Source organism: Brassica napus, chromosome C4, assembly GCF_020379485.1.
Source record: "Brassica napus cultivar Da-Ae chromosome C4, Da-Ae, whole genome shotgun sequence".
In the NCBI taxonomy this organism is placed as follows: Eukaryota; Viridiplantae; Streptophyta; class Magnoliopsida; order Brassicales; family Brassicaceae; genus Brassica; species Brassica napus.
Window position 1 is genome coordinate 7,704,511 of NC_063447.1, and position 18,978 is coordinate 7,723,488.

At 35.5% G+C, this 18,978-nt stretch overlaps 1 protein-coding gene and 1 pseudogene across 1 annotated transcript; one reads left to right on the forward strand and one right to left on the reverse strand.

The window, feature by feature from the left end:
- The first annotated feature begins 592 nt into the window (after positions 1-592).
- On the forward strand, positions 593-2,321 carry LOC106392639 (annotated as a pseudogene).
- A 5,680-nt stretch (positions 2,322-8,001) lies between these two features.
- On the reverse strand, positions 8,002-10,502 carry LOC125585764 (replication protein A 70 kDa DNA-binding subunit C-like). The gene is made up of 11 exons (XM_048755419.1): positions 10,365-10,502; positions 10,004-10,271; positions 9,808-9,904; positions 9,606-9,709; positions 9,404-9,488; positions 9,135-9,270; positions 8,876-9,054; positions 8,656-8,779; positions 8,383-8,559; positions 8,253-8,306; positions 8,002-8,178 (listed from the first exon to the last, which is right to left on the reverse strand). The coding sequence occupies exons 1-11, from the start codon at positions 10,500-10,502 to the stop codon at positions 8,002-8,004; spliced, it is 1,539 nt and encodes a 512-aa protein (XP_048611376.1).
- Positions 10,503-18,978: the final 8,476 nt, after the last annotated feature.

Sequence of the window (18,978 nt, forward strand, 5' to 3'; positions counted from 1 at the left end):
ATTTAACGAGGAAGAAATATATGAAGCAGTCTCGCACACACTCCTGCATGTGAAATTCAATGTCCTTATATAATAAACCATAGAATGTATGAAAACATATCAGACTTTGGTGTTTACAATTTATATAGTACTATTTTGGTGAAGGCAGTGTCTATACAAATATAATGACATGTTTTTCTCCTTTCATATTTATGAATTTCAGAGAATGTTTAATAATTTTTTATTAAACATAACACATTGCATACAAATATGGATCAATTAGCATGGAGTAATCACGACCTTCATATAGTGATGGTGAATTCAGTTTCAATCGTTTTAATAAATTTTGATTATATTTTTGGCAAAAGAAATACCATCGGTCTATCTGTGGGCTGCACCTCCCCTTGGGGATTAGTCTGGGTCCTAAGGGCCTGGGATACCACAGGTTAAAAAAAAAAATATATATATCATCGGGCTACATATTAATACATGAAATAGCACTTTTTAATAGATTGTCCTGGGCCCTTGTTAAAATCAGGCCCGTTTCGAGCTTGCATGGGAATAAAAAACATTAATTCAAAAGCTAAAAGGTGACGTGGTGAAAATGATATAAGAGACATCTCTTAGCTTTTTTTTAGTTAAAAACTAAGAGACTGTATCTTATATTACGCTAAGAACCCTAACTTAAAAGACCTGCAATAAACATGCTCTAAGGTGTGTCTCTCACTCACTCTCTCGTCACTGTCAACCAAACTCCACTCAAATGGCGACGACTACATTCTTCCGTCCACTACTTCCTTCCAACAGTTTCAAACCCAGAGCTAGAGCTGTACATTCACCGTTTGTCTCAGTTCCTCGCTCCTCACTTCCGTCTTCTTCTTCGTCGTCTCTCCAGTTGTGCTCGCTTGTTTTGGATGATCGGAGAAAGTCTAACGGAAAGCTCAAAAAATTATTCGTCATTGTTTCCAGCGCCGCAACAACTGAACCTCTCACCTTACTCGTTACCGGTGCCGGTGGAAGAACAGGTTCTGTCTCTCTCTCACCTCTATCTCTCAGACTGTTCAGTGGTGTGATGAGTTTGTGTTGAAACAACATGGCAGGTCAAATTGTGTACAAGAAGTTGAAAGAGAGGTCGGATGAGTTTGTGGCGAAAGGTTTAGTGAGGACGAAAGAGAGCAAGGAGAAGATCGGTGGAGAGGATGAGGCGTTCATCGGAGACATCCGAGATCCTTCAGCCATTGCTCTGCTGTTCAAGGGGTTGATGCTTTGGTCATTCTTACGAGCGTTGTGCCGCAGATGAAACCTGGTTTTGATCCTAGCAAAGGAGGGAGACCTGAGTTTTACTTTGATGAAGGAGCTTATCCTGAACAGGTGTGACTACATTATGGCTTGGATTTTGTTATACTTAAATCTAGGTGCACCAATAAAAAAATTCCGGCGAAACAGTACTATATTTTGGGTTAAGAGAACCTCCTAGGACATAAAAGAAATATTGTTTTTTAGCAAATAAATACGGGTCTAAGTGTTTGTAAGCTAATCTAAAACGGGTGTTTACTTTAATCAAGTTTTCTCTCTATCTTTTCTAGTATTATTGAGTTTAATTCGCAGCTTTTTTACAATAGTTTATTCCTTATATCTTTTTTTCAGGTTGATTGGATTGGTCAGAATAATCAGATAGATGCTGGTTTGTATATTCATCTCTTTTGAGTTTTCTGTTTGTGTTTATAGCCAAAGTGTTGATGATCATCTCTGTCTTTCTTGAAACAGCTAAGGCAGCAGGAGTTAAGCAGATTGTTTTGGTCAGGTCGATGGGAGGAACAAATATTAACCACCCCTTGAATAATATTGGCAATGCCAACATTCTGGTGATCGCTCTCTTTCTTTGCTTTCTTGAACAGAGACAATGAGTTTCAAATGTTTAACAATCTTTAAGCATCATTCCGCTAATCATAGGTCTGGAAGAGGAAAGCAGAGCAGTACTTGGCTGATTCCGGTATTCCATACGCCATCATCAGGTTTTTTTTTTTAAGTTAGGGCTTGCATATGATTCGGATTGGAATGACGGAATCTCATTCTACAATGTTCCTCCTGAAAACAGGGCGGGTGGTTTGCAGGACAAGGAAGGTGGCATTCGAGAGTTACTTGTGGGAAAAGATGACGAGCTTCTTGAGACTGAGACAAGAACAATTGCAAGGGCTGATGTTGCAGAAGTCTGCATTCAGGCGTTGCAGCTTGAGGAGGCGAGATTCAAAGCACTTGATCTGGTCTCAAAGCCGGAAGGAACAAGCACTCCAACAAAGGACTTTAAGGCGCTTTTCGCTTAAGTAACTACTCGGTTCTGATCTTTCGTTCGTTTAGTGTTTTTTTTTTCTCTTTGTTCTTCTAGTAGAGTCGTATGATTAGACACTAAGAGGAATGTGTTCTTTGTGTGACTGAACCGGCTTATTCTATATCTGAACCGAGTAGTTACTTTTATGGTCCTTTTATGTTACCACAAGGTCAAGCCTCGGACTCTTGTTATCTTGATCGATCACTAAATCATTGTGGTAGAATGTGTGGACCTTATGCATGCAGCGATGTCTTCATAATGCTCGAGTTTTTTCGTCTTTATGATACGATTTCAACATGTTAACGTGAAAGGCCCGATATATCAACTAGTGGTAGATAGTTTAAGCATGTAATACATCTTAGCAATAAACCCAAACAAACTTCTCCTACATTGATTGCATATGATCTCCAATAACTACAAGATTGGATTGATATATACATCACTAGTATAGAGATAGTTTTAAAAAATTCATTACTCTTTCGAGCAATCAAGACACCAAGAGATTAGCCAACGTATAACGCACCATTGTGGCTAATCCACAACTTGCGTTAAACAAGATTCGAATCTTTTAAGTTTTTGATGGTGTCAGTAAAGTTAAGTCAATTATTCGGCCTATCGTTAAAAGTGTGACAAAAGAGAAGGTCGCATTTATTCTTATTTTACAACTAGGATGAGACCCGCGCAAGGCGCGGGGTTAAATATTTTTTTGAAATAAATTTGTATTTTGAATAGTGTAAAAGTGCCTCGTTTAAAAATAATTTATTCCCTACCATGTAGTTATGTACGAAAATAGAAAAAAGAGTTGGAACTATATCATTAATTATATAGCCGTTGGAAAGTCTATTGTACTTTTTCAAAAAAAAAAGTCTATTGTAATGGCTATTTTTGTTGATACAGTAATTTCTTTTAATTCTGAAAAATACGTAATTTTAAGGAAATATGAGGTTAGTTTTTATAGATTTTTTTTGCTTAATAAACATATAGAAACATATAATATATACAGAAAAATATTTAAACGATAGTATAAATTTACCAAACCATATAGCGCATGTGAAATTAATATAGTCAGCTTTCGTAATGAACACAAGGTTTTTAACAAACCTGATTCATCATGTGCTTCGTAAAATTAAAATGTTCAGGTTTATAATGGACCACATGGGCTTTTTTATAAATTTGTGAAACCTGTAAACGTTTTAGAAAATGGGCTTTAAAAAAATTACGCTAACCAATTAGATAAGACATGGTCTCATGGGTTAGCCGAAAAAATTGGGTTATTTCGAGCTTCACATCACTGAAAAAAAAACGCCGGCAAATTTAATCAAAAGGGTAATAAGGTTTCGCAATTCACAAATTTCATTCGGTGGAAGATTATTCAGGTAATTTTATGGTCGTTTTATATGTTTTGTTTATGAGATTCATGGTCAAACGATACTTATGTTGATTCTAACATCTAATAACTCCTTCTCAGTATTTGGATTTCTTCTAAATTGAAGAGGGAGTGAGCAATAGACGTGGATAAGGCAAAAATGATGCCACTCTTGTACTATAACATCTAATAATGCTTCGAAGCGGAGTGAAGCTTGTTCTGGGTTCGCGGTCAAAATCAGAATTTACCTTCCAGGTATTTGCAAAACATTTTCATTTTTTTATTAAATCCCATATAATCTAAACCAATAAATAGATTGTACACTTCTGTGATTGTAGACTTTCATAATTAGGTTAACGATTTTGTTTTTAACAAAAATTAATAATAAAGATACGATTCAATGGTAATAGACGTTGTGAGGCGAAAAGAAGAAAGAAAATCTGCATATTATTATTATTATAAAAGCCAAACATAAGAAATAGAAAGGAAAAGCTGCATATAATTATTAAAAGCCAATTATAATAAATAGAAGGAAACACTGCATATTATAGTAAAAACCCAAACATTACTGAACTTCATATTTTGATATATGTCATCAAAATGCTATTGCTGGAATCCTGGAAATCACCAAAAATATTGTGTCAGTGTATAAAGGTGAATAAGTTAAGTTGGTAAAGATTACTAATAGTTAGGCTATATCGTTTGCTTACTTCTTCTTGAAAGCTTCAATTTCTGGAATGCTTGGGTTAAACATAATCTTTGAACATCCTTCCAGGTTTGTCATGAACCTAAAGCCACCTACGAAAACAATATTTAAGAATTTTGTTACATTAAATCATATATATATATATATATATAATCGTAATGACAATTTGATGGTATATAGTTATAATACCTTCACCCCACTGAATTTGCCAGAATGTTAAAACACACAAAACGACATTAGCCCTTATAAGCATGTAGTTCTCTAGCAGTACTTCCATAAGCAATACATTTTATTTGAATGAATCTGTCATTAGTTGTAGAAAACAGAATTAACCATTATGAAATGTATAAAATTTCAAATCAGACTACAAAAGTTGCAAAGTAATTTGGAGTACATACTCTGGGTTTATCAGGGAGAAGACCAAATTGTTATCCAGAGAATTATCCCCATCTCCATCACCTTGTAATACATATGTTTCAAGCGACCCAACACCAACCAGTGCTCCGTATAAGTCTAAAACATTTATGCCAACATGAAAAACACCAAATTAATTTCAACTAAGACAAGTCTCGACCAAGTATTCTCTTATTTTGCTTTTTTCAGAATTCCCACTGCATAAAATATAGCCGTACAAATATTAATATTAAAACTCCAAAATCCTTAAAATATATATTTAGTTTCTGTAAATACAATCTTATAGACACGCTGCAAAATTTACCTCAGTGCAGCTATTCTGTTTTGAACTTCATTTTCCGTGTCATGAATATATAACTGAGAGAACTTTGCAGGGTGGTCAGGCGGAGGTTTCAAACTCCCTATCAAATGATAATTCTCACCATGTAGTTTGAATACTTTAGGACCTTGACCCTTGTTAATTGAGTTATCAATATTTCCACCAAGAGATGTAAACGAAAACATCATGTTTATGGGTCTGATATTATCACGAAAGTGCTTACTCATCGAATCATCATTTGTAAGCAGCCGACGAAGTAATTCAGGTGGTTCTTTTAGTTGGGGAAGTTGGACTTTTCCTCTCATGCAACACATGGTGAACACAGGAGTTCTTGCATTTCTACTCTTACTCACCCTTTCATTATACCAAAAGAGAGCTCCACATTTCAGACATTGTCTTGTTAGATCACCATCATCTTTATAGTCCTCTGTGGCCAATTATCACAGATGCATTTATTAATATTTCTATTCATACCAAAACTTAAATAGTATATGTTTGAAAAACTTATATGCTATCATGTGAATTACCTTCTTCTTTTGCTCTAGATACCACGAGTACGTCAACTACAGGTGAATCTTTGTTTGTCAAACAACCAAACACCTGTGCAAAACGATTGGTTGTCATCGTCATCGCTTCTAGTGCAATCCCATAATTCAGAACCAGAATCTGACAATTGAATAGCCATGAATATTACTTTATAATTAGTTTTTCATCATAAGAAAGTGTCTGTATCAGAGTTCTAAGAGTATGGCCAATATTTCTATATAGATACATTTTTAAGGTTTATACCTGACTCATCTGAATCAACTTGAGCAGTATCTGTTGATTTAGCCATTTTCTTTGGAGGGTATGAAATATGCTCTGTTGAATTAACCAGAATGTTTGCTGAAAAAATATTTGATATTAGCTAGGTTTTAGGTAAATACGTTGATCTCAAAATTCTTTACAGCTCAATCTTAAGGCTTACCTTTAACTTGACTGCGACGGTGAAGAAGTTGTTTTGTTTGGCATTGTTTTCCAGTAGATATGGAATTTGCAATAGAATTACTTCGTACGTCACTACTCTTAACAAATGAACCACCTATTTTACAATTTCGGGTTTCACCATCCGCTCTTTTCTGTGGAGGAATCGATGTTTGTGGAGTTGAATTCACCTGAATGTTTGCTTCTAAACAAAGTGATAGTAATTAGTTCATGTATTCTCATAATATGCATACAATACCATAGTAACAATGGATTATATTACCTTTTACTTGACTGTGAGGGTTAAGAATTTGACTGGTTTGAGAATGCAATGCCGTAGATATAGGATTTGCATAAGATTGACTTGGGACGTCACCTTTCTTACCAACTGAACTCCCTGGAAAATGACTTTTTGGAAAATCCCTTTTAGCTATTTTCTTTGGAGGATACATAGTCTTATCAGTTGAATTGAGCAGAATGTTTGGTTTGACACACTTTCATATTAGTTCAACGTCTTTTTGTCGTTAACATAATGACAATGAATACCGATCTTGACAATGAATTACCTTTAACATGGCTGTGAGGGTCATGATTTTGACTGGTCTGAGACTGAAATCCAGTAGACCCCAATGTAGTTGTCTGAGGAGTGGCGTCATTATTCCCCAATGAACTCCCTATTATAATTTTGTGTTATAACACGTCAGAAACTAAACTAATTATTTTTAGTTTGTAGACATCTCTGTTATTGAACTTCATCAGATAATGACAATGAATTACCTGCTGCTTTGGCTTTGAGGGTTAAGAATAATACTGGATTGTGAGTCAATTCTAGTAGATATGGGATTCAGCGTAGAAGGAGCTGTGACGTCGGGTCTCTTAACAACTTTTCCACAAGATTTTTTCATCCGCCTTATTTCCAGTGTATGTGTTCTTGCATCTTTACTTTGTGAATAAGTTGAATTAGTTATCTCTCCTAGAGGAGTTGAGTTAGGATTCAGAGACATGTATCCGTGTCTCACATCTTCAAGGGTTGTCACATCTACAAAGTGAATTTTTTAGTATAATCGCTGTATCTAAAATTTTGAAAGCATAAATATATGATAAGTTTTTATCGCTTACTTTTTCTTCTTTTCTTCGTATTTCGATTGACATCAGGATTTTCTGATTGAAGAGAACGTTTGCCGTTGTTCATCTTCCTTCAAGCTTCTGGGGCTGTGGATTGTAGATTATTTTGGTTATAGATCAAAGGAAAAACTAATAGAAAATAATTATCCTAGAATTTTGTTTACAATAGTCAGAGCTCAATAATTGCCTTGCAATATGCAGGTTTAATTTTAGAAAGTTGATCAATTATATAGCAATGTTTAATCAATCCAATATATGGTATTTATAACCATGGTAGAAATACTATATAAATTTCACAGGATCGCAAATTGAATTACGTTTCTGCAGTATATGTGCTTATTTCACCGTCATAAGATTACGTATATAGTTAGTTAACGTTATTTGATGTCGATTGTTTGCAGTTTATGGAACCAAGAAAATGGGAAACAATGGATACTATACCGTTGGAAAAATACTTCTTTGAAGGTACATATTTGTCACATATATATAGGCTTCAAATATCATCCTACTAATAAACTAACAATCTGAACTATTATATTAGTTGGAGTACATGCCTTATTGAGGTATGTAAACTTATATACGATTGCACAAAGTAGGCTATTAGTATAAATAATGAAGAGTAGGTTGTAAAATTAATAAAGAGGCTTCATATTAATATAAAAAACCAGAAACAATAGAAAATGTAGGAAACGAAAAACACGAAAACATAAAAAAGCATAAAAAAATCCAAAACGAAAACATTCCTCAATAATCAAAATAAAAGAAGCCTCTTCCACTGCAACATCTTCTTAAAAACCTCTTCAGCCACTTTTTTCTATCTTCTCCTTCTTGATCCCAACTGCAGTGTTTGTCTTTGTGATACTATTCTGATCAAAGCTTTCCTCCAAATTCATGATTGGGGTTCCACTACGTTTCGCAGGAGTTAGACTGTTTGATTCCGACACTTGAGAGGAACTACCAAGTATCATCATAGAGCCCTGAAAACATGTATATATATATATTAGTCTTCTACATATCTTCATAATATAAAAGAGAACAAATTAAAATTAACCTCTGGTGCTTCAGAAACATTTGAAAATTGTGGGCATACAGTGCTCTCACTCCCCTGGACATAAAAATTTAGTTAGAGAATACTATGACTTTAAAAGTACGCACTAACTTATATGAATATATTATCATACCGAAGGATAATGGTTCACATCAAACTCACTTATCATATCAGAATTGGTGATAATCTTGAGAACCTTGTAGGTGTCGTGCTTGTAAAGATAGTTCTCCTTCTCGATTACTATCTTGAATAGATAGGTCTTACTAACCAAGTTAGTCAGGGCGATTGGCAAAGCATCAGGATTCTGGACCTAAAATAGTTCAAAATATAAAAAAAACATGAGTTTAAAATAGGAGGCCACATATCAAAAATTTATCAAGACTTAAACAATAGTGAAGTAACAAACCTCATCGGTAACCTTTCCAGTTAATTCAATGCAAGGTTGATTGAGTAACTGGAGCCCAAGATTATCAAATAGGAGAAATTTGGTGTTGCTTGTATTATCAAGCACTACCAAATGCAACTTGTACCTAGATAATATCAATTTAATAATTAAATACAAATCTAAGCGTAGATCTGACAGTGTAACTTTGTAAAAAATATATAATGACACGTAATTCTTTTACCTTGGCAACATCTTAGGAGTGTAAACCTTACACTTGGTACAAAAGTACTTGAACCCACCATCATCATTGTCATTAGGCACGGTTTGAACTTTCTTAGAGCATACTTTGCAACTCAAATAGAACCAACCCATATCTGATTCAATGGCTGCTATAGTACACATAACAATACACCTCTCAGTCTGCAAATGTGCTAATTATGTGTCAGATGCCTGTAATTACGAAAATTACTATGTAAAAACAATGGAAATATCATTCAAACCTGTCTGCTCTCCAACACCTCAGATATTGTCTTCCTTGGTGTATGAATGAAAAATTCTTCCTTCTCTGAAATCATAGAAACCATTGGAAGAGCCTTGGCCTCCACGATTGCCAAAGGCAAACCATCTTTTGGTAACCTATTTAATACCAAGCAATTTTTGGTTATTGGAATAAATAATATATATGCAAATAAAGGAACAGATGGATAATTCTAAGTAGAAAAAATATTTAGTATCGAAAGTTTATCATATTAAACAATATATTACTTACAATGCAAGAAATGCTTGGACCTCATTCATAGAGGGATTAATCGCAATGTCAGACACATTGTTTGCATTTGATACACTTCGATCCTCTACAAAAAATACAAACAAAAAAATATGTAAGATGATACATAATTTGTAAATTGGTTCAGTATATATGCAACATAAAAATCAAACTTTATAACTAAATTTCCAAACTTTGATCTTGCCAAACCTCAGAACACAAACGACAGCATGGTCAGCACGAAGTTGAATAGCATCGCTTACATTCATTGCAAACTTTCCCCACAAAACAATTGTAAGCCTAACATCACTGAAATGTAACCAGAAACATGAATCAGACTTTGCTAAATATATACATTTGTATCCATAATGTAAACATGGTAGACATCATGAAAGAGTACAACTTACTTTTCATTACGCAGCTCAACCGCTATCTTTTCAGTGTCTTTTCCATTAACAGACACGATTTCCACATGACTATACTCGACAATCTGACCGATAACATCTAAAAAATGGCGAAAAATAAAAATAGAATAGTGAGTAGTGAACCAAATTATTATATAATTTTAAACAACTTTGATGTGCATAATTCAGGGATACTCACCAACCAGATAGTCAGTATTTAGACTACCATCCAAGACATCGAGAAACTTTACAGGTGTAAAACCAGTCAAATTCATTGGCAGTTCCTCACAGGATCGCACTTTTGTAGTGCTTACAAAAGCGATCTTGTAGGCATGTTTGGTTGTCCTATAAGATCCCCATGCATGAGTGACCGCAAAATTAATCAGAATCTTCGTGAAGCCTTCCATGAGAACTGGGTCAAATTGCTCCACCAAGTCTTTCTTAACACTGGCATGAATTTTATCACCCTGTACAAAAATGGAAGATCATATAAGTTACTATCTACATAAAGACCACACGATTCTAACAGAATTAATAAAGATTCAATTCAATGAACTCACTTTGGAATCAACCAACACCATTTCGATTGTTTCTCCACCTTGAGCAGTATACTGCTTCCACATGCGAATTATCTTCACCTTGATTCTCCACATTGACTTGTACGGCTTCAATTGGGAAACTTCGTCAAAACCTGCCATTGATTGTAAGTAATAAAGCTTATAGATTCAAGTTTATGCGTGATGGAATTTAGAGTGAAGATGGGTCTTTATATAGTCTAGCATCTCTAGGGTTACCCCAACGCGCACGTATCAAATTAGCGGGATTTAGTTTCAAGTATAAGAAATATCTATTAAATTACACCCCCACGTTAAGGAAACTTAGAATTAGGCACCAAATCTTTCATGATTAATAAATTTATGGTTATAATATACGCAATAAATTTACTTGTCTATAAAACCAAACATTTTAATATAACGTTAATGGATATTAATGCTTTCCTTTTCTGTCAATCTCGCCTATCAAAAAAATCAATCAACGCAAATTCGGAGTTCACCATAGGTAGTTATCGTTTAAATTCAAATCTGCATTGAAGTGACAAATTATTGTAACATAACCATACTCGATTAAGTTTCATCATTATTGGATGTTTACATGTATAGTTTCAAAAACAGCACACATTCAATCAAAAGTATTATTAAAACGGCAGATTTTATAAAATGGCATTCCAACTTAGCATTTTACAAACTTGACACATATAATAATACTGTTAGTTTGATTTTAATTTACGTAAGAAATGATGGTATGTAATCTGTAGAAAGTCAGTTACAATGATCAAAAACCTTAGAGGAACTATCAGAAGGTTAGTGTCTGTGTACGAAAACAAAGTTCGTGGATGAACTTGTTTGAGTACACATGAGATTGCACATTCGAGAAAGATTCTTTATACGACAAAATGGTTCTTAATCTGTGATTACAAAAAACAAATAAAGAATAACGAAATTTGAATATTATATTTATTTGACGTTGAATACTATCAAATCTGTTTAAATTATCTGTATAACGATCACACCAACGTGTCATATACTTTTATATAGCCTGTTTAAGTTATCTGTATAACGATCACACCAACGTGTCTATTACTTTTATATAGTCTACAAAACATATATATAATATAATTATTTGGGTCGAATATTACTCAGTGGCAGGGAATTGTAATTTCTCTAGTGTTAGAAAGATTAATATTAAAGGAGGCTGAGAAGGCCTTAGAGACTGCCACGTTAGCTGGTTTTTGTGTAAATAACTTACAATCAAAAGGTTAGTCTAATCCCAATGATCCTCTATTAATACATAAGGGATAGCGGATGCCATGAAATGAAAGGTCTTCTTTGTGTTTCCATGTCTTTCCTTTTTGTGAATTCGGGTTTTTATTGGATCGTTATTTTTGTGTATCGAATAACACATGCAATATGAATTCGTGTGGTGATAAAACGACGAAAAATATTATGTCCTAGTCGCTTTTTATTTTAATTTTAGACGACAAAAATATTTAGGATTTATTTATATAACTTTTGCCCCTAATTCAAAATTTCTTTATCTATATCATATTTAGTGTTATAGTGTATTAACTATAATTCGATATATATATAGACTTCTCTTTTTTATTCGATATATATATATAAATATTTATAGACTTTCTCTTTTTTTCTATAGACTTCTTAAAAGCTAAATATATTACCTGAAGCTTTCTAGTTTTAATGGTAAAGTCTTTCTCCTTCAGGATAAATGTGTAATGTTCGAATTTCATCAGATGCGAAGAGATGGTTTATCAATCTGTTATAATTCATAAATTATAACTTAAAAAGATTATGAGTTTCAGCCTAAAATTTCTTAAATTCAAAAATAAAGAATTAAATAGATGCTGACGAATCATGGTTTTAAGAGTATAGTTATTTGGAGCTTTTGAGTTGGAACTTAAAAATTAGATTAGGATTGAAAGATTTACAAATTTTCTGTCCACTTATTATCTAGAGTTACTAGCTCATCTAATAAGGGAAGTTTACACAAATATACAATATTTTAGGACAATTGACTAAAATCATACAGATCTTTTTTTTATTACTGGCATTTTTTAAATACCAAACGTGTCCTTTTTTTACGTTATCAGAAAAATCGTATTTACAAGAAAGCCATTATTTTTCGCTGCCATGTAAGCAAAAACCTGGCGCCACGTAGGAATTCGGTTCCGTGTTTTCATTAAGTCAGCCGTAAATCACTCCATACATCGTTACGGCTGATTTATTTCTACGTGTCAGCTGAATTAATATACACGGCTGACTTAAGATGAAAAGGCCGATTTAAGAACATAAGTCAGCCACCCGGTACGGCTGATTTACAGAAATGTGGCTGATTTATGGGATAACGGCTGACTTACATACACAAGTTACGGCTAACTTATACATCGGCGGTTTGCTTGCTGGATTATTCGGCTGAGTTGTAGTTAAGACACGGCTGAGTTATGTTTCCACGACTGAGTTAATGAATATCGACTGGCTGAGTTATTTAATTGACGGCTGACTAAGTGGATGTTGTTACGGCTGAGTTTATATTTAATAAGCTGTAATATGATGGATTAACATTAAACTCAGCTTGTTTACGACTGACTTATTAGCGAAAGATTAATTACTAGAATAGCATTTGTTTGACGGTTGATTTATGTGACGATACAGTTGATTTATGGTTTTTCATCCTAATTACGGCTGATTTCGGATCAAAAGATTAATTACTGAAATAGTATCCACGGTTCGGCTGACTTACATTGTATACGAAGGCTGATTTACGTAGGCTGAGTTATATATTCGTTTGTCGGCTGATTAACTGATTTTCCATGTCATATGCCATGTCATCAACTCGGATTTGCCATGTCACTGCTAATGAACTACTTTACAACTATGTTTGTGTGTGTTCATCTTTTTCTTCATCTTCTTTATCTATCTATATATCTTCTTCATCAAAACGCTCCGTTTCGTTTAAAGAGAAAACGTCGACATGTTTGGTCACAGAAGTTAAAATCGCGAGGCTCATTCCAAAAACCCCCAAATTTGAAAATTAGGGTTCTTCAGAAGAGAGGATTAACTGTAAGTCTCTTTTGTCAAATCCGAGATCATATAATTTTTTATTTACTTGAGCATTTTGTGTATTTCGCCTTGGTATAGTTTCAATCATTTTTGTGTGTTGTGAAGTAGAATTCGATGGATCTAGGGAGTGGAATCCCAAGGAGGTGCGACTGTAGAGCTGCTACTGTTGTGTTAACGTCAAATACCGCAAGGAATCCGGGAAGAAGGTTTTATCGTTGTGGAGCAATTTCGGGTGAAAACCATGTTTTCAAATGGCTTGATGAAGCACATGATGAAGAGTTTGTAGTTGTGGCAAACAAAGTGGCGACGATGGAGAAAGATTTGGCCGACATAAAAGCAGACTTGGCTGATACGAAGACCGACATAAGTGAGATCGTACCACTTATCGAGTGTCTTAGGGTGAAGTGTTATATGAATTAGTCGTTGTTGGGAGAAATAAAAATGTAGTCTTTTAATTATCATTTAATTATGTTGGAGTTATCGTTTAATTTACGGCTGAGTTATCGTTAATTTACGGCTGAGGTATCGTTAATTTACGGCTGAATTATCATTTAATTATGTTGGATTTATCGTTTAATTTACGGCTGAGTGTTAATTTATGTCTGGGTTATCGTTAATGCAAAGTCTTATCAAACTTTGAAAATAATAAAGTATTATCGTCTCGATGTTATAAAGGCCTCGATATTAGTTTTGAGCCGTATTTTCCACACTTCTGAAGCGCCACAATTAATTATCAACACGGTCAAATCAAGAAAGACGAAACATCCCATTAAATGTTTAAATCAGTTTTTAAATACTAAAGTAATAAAAGGCCTCGATATTAGTTCTTAGCCGTATTTTCTACACTTTTGACGTATTTTCCACACTCAGCTGTCCCATTAATATTAACGGCTGAGTTATATTCTGAGTTAAATAATAAAGTATTACCGTCTCGATCTCTAAGAAGGCCTCGATGTTATATTAACCAACATGGCTGAGTTATATCAACCATCATTGCTTAGTTATATTAACATTACATTAATGGATTATTTCTCGATTCTTGAATTGACTGAAGAGATTCAGACGTTAGTGGTTGAACGTGTGGCCGGTAACTCCTTCCAAGATCTCTATGGCCTCAGAGCATCGTGCAAGTTGATCAAGGCGTTAGCATATCGGCGTAGTGTATGCCATTTTTGTGATGTATTATCCGTTCCCTGTGGACTCAATATGCCTGCTGAGTTGTTGAAAACTTGCTACGAGGAGAGAAATCCAAGCACACTTTATATGAAGGGTCTTCACATTTAACCTTCAGGAAGAAGGACTTGCTTTCATGAAGCTTGTAGCGGATGAAGGATATGAGCGTGCTTTGTATACATACGCAATGACTAGAAAAAAAATTTGGGGTGATGAGGAGTATTTTGCTCGTTTTACAAGGGAATCAGTTGATAGGATCAGGATACTAGTTCGATCTCTAAAATGGGCATGGGGTTCTCTTCACGGTGACGAGTTTCGGGCAAAGAGGGACGAGCTCATTTCAACCATTGTTTCTTCGTTCTATAGTTGCCAATGTGTTCCTGTTTTGGCGCGAGATTGGGTCTTGTGGTTCATTGAAAACAGTAAGGGTGACAAAATGTGTAACCGCTATTTCTGGATCAAAAAGGTGGGGCTCTTCTTCCGTGAGTTTGAACCGATGAGCGTGATTAGGGACACAAGGGAGTGGTGAAGATGTATTGTATAGAATCTTATCTTTTTTTAATGTACTTTGCTATGATAATATTACGGCTGGGTTATGTTTTACTTTATGTCTAGGTTGTCTTTTAATTACGGCTGATTTTTGTTTATGGCTGGTTCTCTACAATTACGGCTGAATTTTAATTTCATAATGACTGAGTTATCGTTAATTGGCAGTGTTATTTAAATACGACATGACTGAGTTATTTAAATGCGAGACGGTTGAGTTATTGTTACTTTAAGGCTAAGATAATATTAACTTGTTGGCTGAGTTTTGTAAAAAAATCCAAGATACGAGCAAGGAATCCGCCATGTCATCAACTCGGATTTGCCATGTAATCACTAACGAACGAAATTTACAACTTGGTTTATGAGACTGTTCATGTTCTTCTGCATGTTATTTATCTATCGTTTTCATCTTTCTCAGTTGGTTATGGATCCGGTAGTAATTGTTTCCGGTAACTGGATTAAGAAAAACAGATATGTATTCAACGTCGACAGAAGATTTCGCAAAGACTGTTCTCAATGATTACGGATTGAATGATTTGAGGGATCATATTTAGCTTAGCTACATGTTCTCGAATAAAGCATTTAAAACAGTGGCGCACGACACTCCACCAGTTTACGTGTCCAATACTCGACAATTGCAAGGCTTTCTAAGCCCAAAGAAAATCGAACAACTACGTCTCTGTGTAGAGATTACGGAGAACAAAGCAAGAGAGAAGTGTAAAACATTTTTCAGCTTTAGCTCAGAAGTAGAAGCTTCATTAGTTGAGTCCAGAGACGAAAATTACAGTGGGAGTTACGATGGTTGCAGTTTGGAGAAGGTACAAGAGGACAATGAGAATGACTGCTCTAGTAATGTGGAAGGAGAAAAACACGACGTAGTCGGAGAAGATGAAATAGGCAAAGAAAACAAAGAAGATGGTGAATTTGAAAGCCGGTTTGATATGTTCGACGATTCAGACGGTTCGTCATCTGAAGATGATAACTTCAGCTCATACGGTGAGTCTCCTACAGAAGACGAAGATTCACCAACGCTACCTCCCAAGAAGAGATATCAGAACTTCTCGATGAGCAAATCTAAAGGGAATCTGGAGGTTCTAAGGTTGGAGATGTCGTCGATAGGCATTGTGGTAGGTCAACGATACGAGAGTAAAGACGATTTGGAGAGACGACTGAAACTTCTTACAGTGAGGCATCAAATTGATTTTGATGTAGAAACATCAACCCCGACATCATACGTTGTTAAGTGTTGGGTTGATGGATGTCTTTGGAGAGTTCGTGCTTCTACCCAAGGAGAATCCCCGACGTTTTATGTTCGTATTTACGATTCGAAGCATACATGTTCCTGGACAGAGCGTTCTAATCGATCTCGACAAGCAACACCGGATATTTTAGGAGAGTTGTACAATAACTTTCTCGGCGAGGGTTGTCCGGCCGTTCGCCCTACGAGCGTCGGAATAGCTATCACTAAGCAGTTTGGTATAAAGGTAATTACTTTGTTGTGGCTAATATCAAATGTAGCAGCTAACATATTCATACAATGCGGCTGAGTAATATCAAATGTAGCAGCTGACATATTCATACAATGCGGCTGGGTTACTATAATGTTAGATGCGGCTGAGTTATAGTAAAGATAGGGTTGAGTTATTTTTACGTTGTGGTTGTCTTAATTATTTGATGCGGCTGAGTTATGATGATCGTTTTTTCATGTGAACAGATGGATTATTGGAAATCACATCGGACGCTGAAATTTGCAAGGGAAATCGATGAGGGAACACCTGAGTGTGGGTTTGAAAGCTTGCCTTCTTACTTATACATGATAAGAATGGCAAATCCGAGTACAGTTACACGTCTTCAAATCGATGAGCTTGGAAGATTCATGTATGTGTTTCTTGCCTTTGGTGCGAGCGTAAATGGGTTTCCTTTCGTGCGCAAAGTTGTTGTAGTCGATGGTACGTTTCTCAATTGTAAATACAAAGGGACGCTACTCACAGCACTAGCTCAGGACGGTAACTTTCAGATTTTTCCAATAGCCTTCGCAGTGGTTGACACATAAAATGATGATTCGTGGCATTGGTTTTTTAAGCAACTAAAACTTCTGATTCCTGACGATGAGGGTCTTGCGATAATCTCGGATAGGCATAGCTTGATAGGGAAAGCAACTAGAAATGTGTATCTGTTAGCTGCTCGAGGAATATGCACCTAACATTTATATAAGAACATATTGGGACGGTACAAAGGAAAAGATGTTTTCCGTCTGGTGAAGAAAGCGGCTAGATGTTTTAGGATGTCTGACTTTAATGTGATTTTCGAGGAGATTGAAGCGATTAATCTACACTCTACGGCTACCTCCAAAGACCCGATGTCTGACTGTGGACGCGCGTTCATTTCCCGGGCGAGAGGTACAATTTAATGACTAAAAACATAGCAGAATCAATGAACAGAGCATTGTCGAATGCTAGAGGTCTAAACGTTGTTCGAATATTAGAATCGATACGGGTTATGATGACCAGATGGTTTGCTGAACGGAGAGAGGATGCCAGGTCGCAGCCAACGACGCTTACACGTGGTGTCGAGAAACTACTACATGTAAGTCAGTCGTAACAGTAAAAATAAGTCTGTCTTTAAAATGCATAAAATTCTTAAATCAGACTTTGTAGTTCTTAAATCAGCCGTAATATGTAATAAGTCAGTCGTTTCATAAAATTTTTAAGTCAGTCTTTCAAGTTCTTAAATCAGCCGTAATATGTAACAAGTCAGTCGTTTCATATTTATTCTTTTTTTTTGTTAATAGGGTCGTGTAACTGCCGCCAGAGAGTTGACGGTCCAAAGGATTGATGATCATCACACTGAAGTTAAATATGGATCTTCGAGCGAGTCTTTGAATGTTGTTAATTTGGTAGAGCGAAAGTGCACATGTCGGCGTTTCGAACGCGAGAAATTACCATGTGTACACGCAATCACAGCTGTGGAGTACAACAATGTTTGTCGTATATCCCTGTGCAGTCCTTACTATAACAGTGCATATTTGGTGAGCGCATACGCTGAATCGGTCATGCCGGCTGACTCAGCGCAACCTGTTCCAGAAATCGTGGCTAACTACCTGTGCTTGCCCCCGTCTATTCGTCAACAGCCAGGACGACCTAAGAAAAATAGGATGAAATCTGCTTTAGAAGTTGCACTTCAAAACAAACGTCCTAGGAAAGAACACACATGTTCTCGATGTAGACAGAGTGGACATAATGCGAAAACTTGTCCGATGTAAGCAAATGTTGTAGGGATTTTCATGTTTTTGTATTACGATTGGGTTTTTGTTTTAATGTTTTTGGTATTACGGCTGGATTAGGGATATTCATGTTTTGTATTACGCCTGTGTTTTTGTTTTCATGTAAATGTATTACGGCTGGATTAGGTATTTTCATGTTTTTATATTACGGCGGTGTTTTTGTTTTCATGTAAATGTGTTACGGCTGGATTAGAAATTTTCATGTTTTTGTATTACGGCTAGGTTTTTGTTTTCAGACGGCTGATTTATTGAATGAATTTGTATTACGGCTGAGTTATGGAATAACTTCCCGCCCAAAATAAGAAATGACGCGATATGAAAACCGTTTTACTGTCAATAAATAAGGCACTTCTCGAACAATTATATGTTAACTCTCTATTTTTTACACAATTGCTCTCTCTCTAAATCAATTTCACAGTAAATGAAATATTTCCCTCTTCTTGAATTGCCTGAAGAAATTCAGGTGTTGGTGGTTGAACGTGTGGCCCGTAACTCCTTCCAAGATCTCTATGGCCTCAAAGCATCGTCCAAGTCGAT

Excerpts from the sequence above, each read along its gene's own strand:
- LOC125585764 (XM_048755419.1), bottom strand. The coding sequence starts at position 10,502 with ATGGCAGGTTTTGACGAAGTTTCCCAATTGAAGCCGTACAAGTCAATG. Across the intron at positions 8,307-8,382 it reads ATGTGAACCATTATCCTTCG|GGGAGTGAGAGCACTGTATG; the intron begins GTATGATAATAT and ends TTTTATGTCCAG. Across the intron at positions 8,179-8,252 it reads ATGTTTCTGAAGCACCAGAG|GGCTCTATGATGATACTTGG; the intron begins GTTAATTTTAAT and ends ACATGTTTTCAG.